The sequence below is a fragment of the Sardina pilchardus genome, chromosome 2 (assembly GCF_963854185.1).
Source record: "Sardina pilchardus chromosome 2, fSarPil1.1, whole genome shotgun sequence".
NCBI lineage: Eukaryota > Metazoa > Chordata > Actinopteri > Clupeiformes > Clupeidae > Sardina > Sardina pilchardus.
Window position 1 is genome coordinate 24,472,554 of NC_084995.1, and position 12,533 is coordinate 24,485,086.

The 12,533-nt window shown below is 47.9% G+C and overlaps 1 protein-coding gene across 8 annotated transcripts in view; it reads right to left on the reverse strand.

Moving 5' to 3' along the window:
- The window catches only part of mtus1b (microtubule associated tumor suppressor 1b), a 60,477-nt gene that overhangs the window by 29,614 nt on the left and 18,330 nt on the right, over nt 1-12,533 (reverse strand). For all 8 annotated transcript variants that reach the window (XM_062522879.1, XM_062522869.1, XM_062522860.1 and 5 more), the window contains 4 exons: nt 10,441-10,726; nt 6,468-6,680; nt 3,966-4,127; nt 2,046-2,138 (listed from right to left, as the gene is read on the reverse strand). In XM_062522879.1, coding sequence (XP_062378863.1) covers nt 2,046-2,138; nt 3,966-4,127; nt 6,468-6,680; nt 10,441-10,726 — 754 coding nt within the window. The remainder of the gene's footprint in view (nt 1-2,045; nt 2,139-3,965; nt 4,128-6,467; nt 6,681-10,440; nt 10,727-12,533) is intronic.

Below are 12,533 nucleotides of genomic sequence, written 5' to 3' on the forward strand. Positions count from 1 at the left end.
GACATGGCAGCCAGATGCAAAAACACACTCCACTTAAACAGTACATTCAAAGGAGAGCAAGGACTGGTGTAAGGGTCCGCTTTTACCCACAACACAACAAAAGACTTTCATAGCAAATTTGACCGCGTCAGACCTATTAGGGCTCCAATTCACATGCGTAACATCTCAGACAGACATAAAAATCCAACTCAAGTCTCATTCACAAATAGCAAACATGTTAACTAAAAAATCTCCTCTCCTGAACTCGACTCTGTCTTGTTATGTGGCCATATGTACTGTAGCCACAAACAGTACTCCAGTGCCAGACACAGTGGCATTAACATGTGTTTCTCCAGCAGAAAAGGAGTTATCCATACGCCACTATTCAAAACAGCCCCTCGCCACCCATGTGCCAAGTGTTACAGACACAACAGAATAGATCTCAATGCCCATTGCCAAGGCACGGGGCCTCCGCTCACACAATAGCTGCACCTGCTCCTCTGAGCAGCAGCACAAAAGGCTGGCTGCAGCCAAACTCATCCGCTAAGCACAGGTCTGAGGACAGTTGTCATGCCTGCTGATGGTTTATGGGACAGCGCTGTGGGCATCTCAGAAAGGGAGGGGCGATCTTGCATAAGTTTTAATTAAATAAAAGTATCTAAATGTACTGTAAGGATGAATATAATGGGAAGAATTTAATTCTCAGAATATATCTTCCTTTTTGTAGTGATGTGATGCAATTCTCGGAATATATTTTCCTTTATGTAGTGATGTAATTCTTAATATTTTCGTTTTTGTAGTGATGTAATTCTTAATATTTTCGTTTTTGTAGTGATGTAATTCTCAATATTTTCCTTTTGGTAGTGATGTGATTCTCAATATTTTCCTTTTGGTAGTGATGTAATTCTCATATTATATTTTCATTTTTGTAACGATGCAATTGTCAGAACATACTGTGTTATGTTCCTTCCTGTCGGGTTCTGCAACATGCTGGCTGCGTACAGTATGAGGGTGGAGGGAGAGCTGCTCCGTGCGTGGAGTGGAGAGGAAGTGAACAGGAGCTGAAAGGAGGAGGTGCGGAGCGAAGAGACAAGAGCTCGCTGGACACACGGCCTGTCCACACGGCCTGTCCACACGGCCTGTCCACTGTCTCACTGTCACGAGCAGCTGCATGGCCGCACAGCGCGTCCTCCGCCACTAATCACATCAAGGTAACAGGATTTGGGGTTTGGTGCGACGCACGGCGGCCGGTGGACGGTGGGCGGCGGTGGGGAGCGTGTGAATTAAATAAAGAAGAGCTGGCCGTCCTGCTCCATGCTGGAAGCAACAGAGCTTTTCCGTCAGCGCTGGCAAGCCGAGCAGCTGGAAAGATGTGTGGTTCTGACCCGCGCGAGCCCACAACACGTCCCCAGGAGACCAAAACAAACTTCCCCTGGAGTGGGTTGCGTAACGGCTGTTTGGAGCAGAGCTGCCCTATTAAAGGGAACTGAATGGACTACATTGGAGACTTATGCAGGGACTTATGACTGCATGTGTGTGCATCAACACTGAGACGTGTGTGTGTGTGTGTGTGTGTGTGTGTGTGTCTGCAGCGTTACAACAGCTGTGTGCAATAAAGACACGATGGGGAAATGCTCAACATCAACTTGATCCCTGACGACATGGCTCAGCAAAGCCAGATCCTCCACTCACACAAATGACTTAGATTCTCATGTGGACGAAGAGAACAATCACAAGAATGTCAAAGCTCCACTAAGGACTTACTGGTGTAACAGGATTGCTCAGGCAAATAGTGTACCTACCGAGACAGACAGAGCAGGTGCACAACACACAACACAGAGGACACTGACACAGACTTACACAGACTGACACAGACACACACACTGACACAGACACACAGACTGACAGACACACACACTGACACAGACACACAGACTGACACAGACACACACACAGACACAGACTGACACAGACACACACAGACACAGACACACATGGACACAGACACAGACACACACAGACACAGACACACACATGGACACAGCGGCGTGAGCGGCAGTCCTTACCGGTGGCGGCGGCGTTGGCCCGGTTGAGGCGAGTGGAGGCGCTCCTCTGCAGGGGGCTGTGGGGCTGCTTGGACAGCGCCGGCGTCTTCAGCCCTAAAATCACCCAGCAGAAGTAGTCAAAGCCCATGGCTGCAGCAACACAGATCCACTCTCTTGCTCTCTCTCTCTTGCTCTCTCTCTCTTGTTCTCTCTCTCTTGTTCTCTCTCTCTTGCTCTCTCTCTCTCTTGCTCTCTCTTGCTCTCACTCTCTCTCTATGTGTGGAGGGGAGTGGGGCATAATCAGTCCATCCCAGCCATTCGCACCTTTCACAAGTGGTCAGGTGTTCGGACACCTTCCCCAGTGGCCCTCCACACCTTTAAAGAGAAACTATGCAGGATTGGCGATTTCATCACCGGTTTCGGTTTCGGTTTTCGTTTTCGCTCGTTTTATGCTTGCATATTTCTCTGCAGAGCTTCCCCTACAGCTTTAGCGTGTATATTTATACATAGGCTATAAATATATATATAAATTGCCAGCGTGGTTCTTCTTGTTCCTTACGCGTCTTAGACTTCCAGATGTAAACAAGGAGCGATCGCCTCCTGGACAAACTGCAAGGCTGCAATAGCGGAAAGGGACACTGGGGGCGGGAGGAAATATGACTGTTTTCGATAAAACTGGTCAGTCAAGCAAAACAACGATTTCTAAGCGATTTTATGACTATGAAAAAGTTGCATAGGGTCTCATATGATGCCGTGTCAGGGGTGTTCCTAATCTGGAGGGTGGGGATTTCTAAACCACATCTTATGTCTGCCCACCCACTCATTTAGTACTGAACAATGTTCTCGTTTTCTTTGTTTGAATTCTGGACTTCTTTACTTATACTTATGTTTTCAATACTTGACTGCCTTCTCAAGTGCAAAAGCCAGAGACATGTTTTAGTTAAAGTTCCCTTTTAGAGCAACTTTGATACATCAGCCATATGTTCGTCTATATTTTATCACCTCAAACTGATATATTATCCTCACATGAGGTCATGCTATCTACTCTAATTTACAAGCCAATGGTGTGAACTGAACATCCAACATACTTGCATTAACTCTTGGCTCAAGAGTCTGGCTGAGAGGTGAATTTCAGCACTGATAAGACACAACTGATAACCCATGCTCCTGCCACATGAACTGTTTAAGACATACTGTAGTCTTGTGTCCCAACATCAACTATTGAGCAAATCCTCCGGGAATCAATTAGCCACACAAGCGAGTACAGTAAACACAGACATGCCTGAAGCACACATGCTTGCCATTATAACAGCTGCAATGAAAACTGATGAAATGCAATGCATAACACAAGATTACGCTTGGCTCCGCGGCCCAAGTATAAAAAGTTAAGGGCCCATTGCACAGCTATCTGGCATTAATCACACACAGGTGCCCCCTTCCAGGCCGTGAGCGGGCCGGGCCTATTCCACCACCCTGGGCCAGACCCATCAGCACAGCAATCAGAGGGCGAGCAGCTCGTCAACACATTAAAGGGCTGCCATTAAGCACAGCATTGATTAGAGACGCTGCCTCATCAAACACACATGCTCACACACAGGCCTGGGACTGAACAATGGGCTAATTCTACTGTGTTGTTAAAGAAATAGGGAGATAGCACAATGCCATGCTTGAAATCGCTTGTTTTGGAAAAGCTAAGTTGTTTGGCAATAATCTCTTTGAAATCCACAGATAGAGGGTTTTTTTATGTGAGATCTTTACCATGTGGTGTGAATTACCTGCGGAACAAGTCTTACCAAAGATCGTCATGTGTCAGTTACTCTTGTGGTCATAATGTATTGGAACATCTACAGAACCTGTGTTCCTACAGCTCCATCTGTGCAGACCTGGGTGAGGGTGTGATTGGATGCATGTTGTGTATATATATATATATCTCACACACACCTGTGATAGAGCTTTTGCCAGGAATGGAGGTGGTCCTGTTCCTCATGCCTGCTAGTTTGGTGGCCAGGGGCTTGTTGGGGACCTGTGGGCCCACTAAAGGTGCAGGGCGACTGGGCTTCTCATCGGGACTCGTGGCCTTGGCTCCAGGAGCAGAGTTTGGACCTGTGAACAAAGGGTTAAACCATGCATGTGGAGTCAGGGACGTTGTTATCATACAATGTTTTCTGTGTGTGTGTGTGTGTGTGTGTGTGTGTTCTAATTTGACAGCAGAGGCTAATATTCTTCGGCGTTTTCCATCATGCCTGAATGGCCAACACTCATCAAAAGCCTCCGCTCCTGCTTTTAATGGCGTCCATGATTACCGTGATTATGCCGTCATTAGGAAGCTGATTACGCCGCAGATAAATCCACATAAACACTATCGGCAGCCACTTTAAGAGTCACACAGGCCCAATCAGCCTGTGCATTAGAAGCTTTTGTGAAGGCAGATGACGGTAATTACGGAGGCGATACGCATCTTTAAAAGCGGCCTCAGGGATGTTGTGGACATAACCGTGGCCTTAATAGTCTCTTTGGTTAATACAGAGTTTGTGAACCCCCTCAGAAGTTGCGCTGTTACCATGGCAACACGCTCAGCCACCAACTGTTGAATATCATTTTCCAGGAACGAGTGAGAAAGAGGCGGCGAGATTGGAGGAGATGAGGCAGAAACAGAAACACACGCAGATAGATGGGAATGTGTTTTTCTTCTTCTATTTGCTGGGGAGAGATAGAAATTAGCACAGCGGTGATAAAATGTCTAGTGTGTGTGTGTGTGTGTGTGTGTGTGTGTGTGTGTGTGTGTTAGAGAGGGGTCCAGTGCTTCTTCCTCTTAGATCCATCGGTAGGTTTGTCCATATCTATGTCTTTATATACATAATCTATATATATACACATCTTGAATTTCCCGTTGGGGATCAATAAAGTAAGTAAGTAAGTAAGTCCAGTGCTTCTTCCTCTTAAATCTGTCTGTGGGTTTGTCCATATCTATCTCTTTATACATAATGATGTCCGATTCCCTCACTCTCCCCTCTCTCTCCCTCTGTAAGTACTGTACTCTACAGTAGCCAACAACGCTGGTCATTGAGCTCAGCTCTGACTTGAAGGGGTCATTCACATCTTGGTCATCATGAGGCTCCTCTGTCCACAACCAGCAGCCACAGACGTCAAACCCTCAAGTCTACTGGATATATTTATATTAAAAAAACACAACCAAGTGAAAGAAAACGGCAAACAAACAAAAACACCTAAAGTGCCTTTGGCTTGTTGTTGGAAAGATACATCTGTTGAGAGCAGCAGACAGCCGTGAGTGCTGTCCTAACACGGAGGCCCATCAAATGGTGGCGCGGCTGCAGGGAGCTGACAGGACGCTGATCTATCGGCTAGTTGTGGGCCAAAACCTTCAGCGGCCACTGTCTTGAGCCAGCTGAGGAGAGCCAAGCAGCTGCAGCCGTAAATAAGTGCGGCCCAAATAGAGGAGCGAGCTACTGCATCCCTGGACACGGCTCAATCCTCCTCAGCAGCGCCTGATCAACACCACCCGTCAATCAAACCAGCACTCCAGGACCACCTTTATCAGGGTCACAAACAGACAGGGGAGAGACAGCGATGGCTTGACACTGCGTAAAAACACACATCAACTATTCTATTCTCTTCTTAAAACATGTTTCAGAATTTTGCAACATTTCTGGAATTATTTTAAGAATACACCCTCTGAAATGGACTTCTTACTTTTCTGTCTGGCAGTTAATCATTTTGGCTGTGGACTACATGAGTAGTACATAATGAAGACTGATCTGAGCACAGCGAGGAAGAGACTGCAGAAGGTTCTACATGTAATCCCGTGGATTAAAGCCCTCTCTCCGGCATGCACATGTGGGTCAAGGGAGCAGACGCATATAAACCAATCCAGATGTGACCTCCGAACTACAGAGAAGTTGCCGGAACACCATGTGGGGCAGGGGAGGGATTCATCCAACATTCCAACAGGCAATAGTGAAGGGGTGACTAATGCAAAGCAAGAACAGGCGGGACGGAGACTGGAGACAGGGGTGTGGGGTGTGGGTTGGGGTGTGGGTTGGGGTGTGTGTGTGTGGGGGGGGTTGGGGGGGGGGGGGGGGTTGGGGGAAGAGGAGGGGAAGGGAGGGAGGGAGAGAAGGGGATGATGGGAAGATTTGGTCAGGATATCATCATTCAGTCAAGGGGAGGAATGGGTTTAATTAGAAGAGGCGTCCATTCTGAGGGAGCCGGCTGGAAGAAGGAACCAGGAATCACAGAACCACACAGTTGGAAAGAACAGTGTGTGTGTGTGTGTGTGTGTGTGTGTGTATGTGTTTGTCAAGCTAACATGACTCACCAAGCTTAAAGGTTGCTCAACGATGTTAAAGAAAATATATCAAACCTGATTCATATCTTCATATACACACACACACACACACACACACACACACACACTTCCCTCACCTCTTGCTGTGGTGGTGGGGTAGTTCTCGCTGGCGGCGCTCCCTAGCGACGAGGAGCTGAGGCTGGTGGACAGGCCCTTGACGGGCAGCTTGGAGGAGCTGGGGAGGCGGGTGCTTCCGGCACCAGGGGCATTCTGGGAAGCCTTTGAGGCAGCAGGAGGGGCGGCCTGCGCGGCGGCGAGGCTCCGCTCGGGTAACCGCATCTTTGGAATGCCTGCAACACCAAAGCCACCAAATCACTTATCACAATTAACACAGGCACAATCTCAGGCAAACAGCACAGAGGCACTGCACTGGATAGACATTTAGCGGAGACTGTACTACGTGTCACACACTCTACGTAGGGAAATACTTTAGAACAATTGACTTTAAACACATGCTGCTCTGCCATATATACAGTCATTATAACAACCAAGTCAAGTGTGTGCATTACAGCACGACACACAGTGCGGTTAACTGCTGTTTGCTAACTATGTGAGAAGGCAATTCCAACTGTTCTATTGAGAGTAAGAGCTAGTGCTGAGGAGAGTAGCCCTTTTTTCTCCAAGGTCTAGAGGATGCACGCTCACACACACACACACACACAAATACACAGTGATGGATGTCTACAGTCATCAGAAAAAGAAGATGAAGTCGAGTCAGACAGGAACCCAGGATAACCCTCACACAGTCAGAGGGAGAGAGAGACAGAGAGAGGGAGAGAAAGAGAAAAAGAATAGGGTGGAGGAGGGCAAAGATACAGTAGAGATAAAGAAAGAGAAGAGGAAGAGAAAGAAAAGAGGAAGAAAAAGAGAGGAGGCTAGTGAAACCGCTTGCAACGGAGACAAAGAGGATGATTGAGTTTGAAGGAGCAAATCCAGCAGAGAGAGAGGGATAGAGTAAATAAGGAGAGGAGAGAGAGAGGGATCGAGTAAGTAAGGAGAGGAGAGAGAGAGGGATAGAGTAAGTAAGGAGAGGAGAGAGACTCAACCCAACCCAACTCAACACAACTCAACCCAACAGTGGTGACAGAATAATGGAGCGAGGAGCACTTTTGAAAAAAGAGGAAGATCAAGACACAGGAAATGGGTAGCAAGATGGCAAGACATGCAGATAGTGTGAGGAGGGATGGCTGGATGACGCTTTGTGACAGGGCCATCGTTCACAATGTTCACACATTAACATCCTGGGGTTTCAGGAGAGAGAGAGAGAGAGAGAGAGAGAGAGAGAGAGAGAGAGAGAGAGGGACAGAGAGAAAGAGAAGGAAAGAGAGAGATGGAAAAAAAGAAAGAGTGAAAGAGAGAAAGAAAGAGACAGAGAGAGAGAGAGTGAGAGAAAGCTGGCACCCTGCCCAGTCCACCCACCACCCTGCGCCTGCCCAGGTTGTGCAGGGGCGCGGGCCGGGCAGTGCAGGTCCTGCTCCACGCTCATTCAGCACTTTCTCCATACTGCACATTAATGACCCTGCGGCTGCCAGGCCATCCCACCAACATGCTATACGTCAGCTCCTTTCCCTCGCTACCACTGCCACGTGGAGGGCACAGCCTTACTGCGCCAAATAGATGGAGTCATGTGTTTATCCAGAAAACTACAGTTCCCATGAGACCCCACTCTATCTCTGCTACAGAGGCCTGCTGTGGTTGACTCAGGTGCAGCTGAGCTCAGAGTGTTGGGGCTCTGCTGTGGGAACACTGGACAGCTTCCGCTCTCTCATCCATCTTATTTCCTTTCCAACACACACTTCCCGCCACAATGGATACACTCCCTAGATCTCCACTGACTCACTTTTCCTCTTGGCACCCAAGATATACAGTAGCCTATATGGTTGAATGTGTGTGTGTGTGTGTGTGTGTGTGTGTGTGTGTGTGTGTGTGTGTGAGAACATTTTCCGTCATATTCTTATCTGTGTCGTCTCCATGGTAAGCCTGAGATTTGAGGTGCACACAATCCTGATGGAGAGGCAGAACTGTGGGTGACTTTTGGACATGCTCCCTCTACTGTTACATTGAGGCATTGCGGGAACAGTACATTCCTGATAAACCCTTTTTGTGCCCAAAAAAGCTTAAGAATGCTGCAGTCTTTTATCCTGAGCACTTCTACAATGATTAACCCTTCACCATGGTCTAAAAAAAAATCATTTCAAAACGGGAAAATGTAATTAAGAAGGAAAAGCTAAAACAATTGCTTGCTGCTCACTTATCTAACTGTGAGTTGTAGGATGTTAAGCAAATCTTAAGTAAACAATTCACTTTATCAAACTAACATCCTCTACAAAGTAACCTTTTGATCCCAAAGACAGACCGTTTAAACTAAGACATTCAGAAACTTTCTCTAAGAGTGAATCACTCCAAAAATTTAACTGTGGATATAGATCTGAGTGGAGGGAAGAAACAATCTGACAATTGTCCAAGAGGAATTTGCCCTTTTCAGTTGATTCAATTGTAGGTTTCCTCACGCAAACCCCCAGCAGCTGTGCATTAAAACAGACACACACACACACTCACACACACACATACACACAAAGTCAAATTAGAGAAGAACTGCTGTGTAGTTCACCAAACACAGAGACAGAGAAACCACAGAGACACACACAGTTGTCAAACAAAAAACACACATGCTCATTATTAAATATTGTGAACTGGAGTTACCCTCTCTCCCTCCATATTAGATTAGTTAAGAGTTACAAAACATGTGGACCGACACACAGACAGACACATAAAGAGACACATAAACACACTATTGCATATAGTGAAACGGTCTAAAATAAGTTCCTCTACGACACCGAAACACACCAGGAGGAAATGTGATGGTTGGTAAGGGGATAGGTTACACAGCATGAGTACCAGACAGGGGACAGTCAGACACACACACACACACACACACACACACTAACACACACACACAGATCTCCATTTCCTGACACAAGTGAGCCTTTTGTGCGGGGAACAAATACTTGGGTGGAAACATACCCCCAGGCAAAGGGCAGAGGAAAGAATGAAATAAAAGAGGAAAAAAAGAGGCAGAGAGAGAAAGAAAAGAGAGAAAAAGTGCTGCCCATGCTCTCTGCCGTTTCCTCTGTGGAAACGTGGGTGCTGCACTCCGAGATGGATCGGCAAAGTCCAGAGACCAGAAGGGTACAGTAGAGCCCAGCGCAGTGTAGAGTCGGAGTGTAGTGTTTCAAAACGCCTCGAAAAAATCTCAGCCATGCAGCTTAAATAACACACCGTGACAAGGAAAGGCAAGGAGGAAAAGTAGAGAGAGAGAGAGAGTGTGTGTGTGTGTGTGTGTGTGTGTGCAGGCGAGCGCAAAGGCTGTCTTACATAACACTGCAGTGACTAGACGGAGTTAAAGCTCCTGTTCAACAACAAGGTCTGTACTGCTCTCTCAACACCAGCTGCTTCCCCTTCCCCGTCTCCCTCTAAAAACACACACACCGCATAGATTTACACATGGCTATATGGAGGGCAGCCTATATGGTAAGTCAATCAGCAGCCCCCTAGCTGGCAGAACAGCTCAGTTAGAAGCTGTATGTATGTGTGTGTGTGTGTGTGTGTGTGTTAGGTGGAGGTATGTGAAGGCATTTAACTTTCTGCTTTGCAGCCATTAGCCTGCCTGCACTGGTGTTCCAGCGTGTACGTGAGCGTTTCTAGCCTGAAACCGTTTCTCGATGCCTCGCTTTCCCTCCAACACACACTCACCCACACAGATTGAGGAACCAAGTCAGCACTACAAACAAAACCGCAGGACTTGGGCACGAGGAGAGCTCTTAACTCACAGGCTACACTCGGCGCTCTCCATAGCAGGCAGCCTGACACAGAGAGAGTCTCTATGCGACTCAAAACACCTCGAGGCCTGTGTTTACAACATCTGCTCACACATATGCCTGCACTACATCTGTGTGTGTGTGTGTGTGTGTGAAAGAGAGAGAGAGAGAGAGAGAGAGAGAGAGAGAGAAAGAGAGAGAGTGTGTGTGTGTGTGTGTGTTTGTGACTCACCCGCTGGCTGGATTTGCCGGCCCCTCGGCGGGGACCCGTTCCCTACTCCAGCGCGGGCGTCCCGGCCAGAGGTGGCCGACGGTCCAGCTCCGGCTTTGGCCCGGGAGGCGGCCGAGGTCCCCGGAGCGGCGCCCACTGCCAGGGAGGTTGGCGCTGGCACCGTCCCAGAGGCAGAGGTGGCAGCGGAGGCACCCGCCCTGGCGGTGGCAGCGGCAGCGGCGGCGGTGGTGACTGAGGCAACGGCGGTGGGTAGTCCGGTCTTGGGTCCCAGCTTGGAGGAGACGGTCTGCAGGAAGAGCTGGCGTTTAGTGACGGCTTTCCAGCCCAGGGAGCCCAGCTCGGGGCTGCGCAGCGTGACCATGGTGTTGGCCATTCCACAGCTCCAGCACGACTGGAATGGACACGGAGTGGAGTGGAGCGGAGCGGAGCGCGTCACACATACACACACACACACACACACTCACACACACGCAAACCGACAGACGCAAGTTTGGAGGAGGAGGCGGAGGAGGAGGCGTGCGAGGGGAGGAGAGAGCGAGCGGGGAGAAGAGTGAGCGCACGAGGGAGGGATCTGAGGGAAATAAGACACGCTGACTTGTACTGAAAAAGCAAAAAGTTCCTCTGTTGTGCTCTACTCCCTCCAGGCTTCAGTGCCCGGACCAGCCCTGCTTCTCTTCCCTCTTTCCTGCCCTCCCCTCCCTCCTCCCATCCTCTCCCCCTGCTCTATAAACACTCCGCACACATGGAGCCAGTTTGTGGAGCGAAAGGCACGGGGAGAAAAGAGAGAGAGAGAGGAAAAAGCAGCAGAGAGAGGGAGAGGGAGAGATCTCACCGTCTTTTTAAGCCCTCTCAAAATGTCTCTGCTCTCTCCTACGTGTGTTGGCAGAGCAGATTTCACAACTCAGCCTGCAGCAGACTTCCACAACACAGTTTCTTGTCCAAAAACAGTTGTTGCTGCAAACCATTATAACTACATGTGACTAAGAAAAAAAAAGCCAGCCATACCACAAGTGTCCAACAGCCAATGAAATAACTATTCTGAAATTCCAAACGCAGTGCTCCACAGTTAGACAAGACAGCCCTGGACTTGCTGCACGGCAATTACTCGCGCCATCAAGTTCCTGCGGTGTGTGTGAGAGTCACTTTTTGACATTTCACTAAGCCCTGCCTTAATGCCTCCTTTCAGCCTGAATTGCGACATAGCCGAGTCATGTGATCACATGTATGGGGCTGATAGGGTCGAGGCGACGTGCCTGAGCAGTTAGCGAAACAACCAAAACAACCCAGAGGAGGCATTTCTGCTGTCAACAAAAAAAATTGATTGCTGCTCAGGCCTAAACACTGAACTATTTGAGTAAATCGTTCCTGACCTTTAATCTGAGGCAACCACCCACATGCCAGACTCTGACAAAAAATAAATAAGCCAAATGTGCTTGACTGACTCAAGCCCTTTTGTGATGGCAACTCCCCTCAACCAACGTCAAGCAGTCATGACTATAAGTACACACCTGCAAGAACAGGTCTTGACAGCTTACGACGGAGAAAAAAAACAGTCGCTGCTGACACCTCAGGCATCTGCAGTGATGAGAAAATGGCACTAGATAATTGAACAGGGGGAGAGGAAGCAACGTTCAGGATGCAATCAGGTCAGTCAAGCCCATCAGAGACTGCTCCTCCGGTGTGTTTCCAGGGGGACAGAATAGCTTTAAGAACATGGTGATCCAAACATGTCTTTTGACACTTTGAGATTTATAATTCTCTTAGAAGCCGTAAGAATTCAACAAGAAAAATAAAAGATATAATGCCCTTAAAGGCGGTCATATCAGCTTAAGGCTAGGCTAGGCTAGGCTACCAGGCCATTAGTAATCCATTCAATCCACACTCACACAGGAAGGCTGACCTACACATAAATGCCTCATCACATCAATTCTGATTATAGAAATATATTACAGATACATACGATACAATAGAGATACGTTTCCAGAGTTATAATGAACTTTCATCAAAATACAATTTACAGCTACATTAAGGCTGGTTTGTAAATCAAATCAAATAATTAAAAAAAATATTGTAGACGTATAATATGCTCAAGT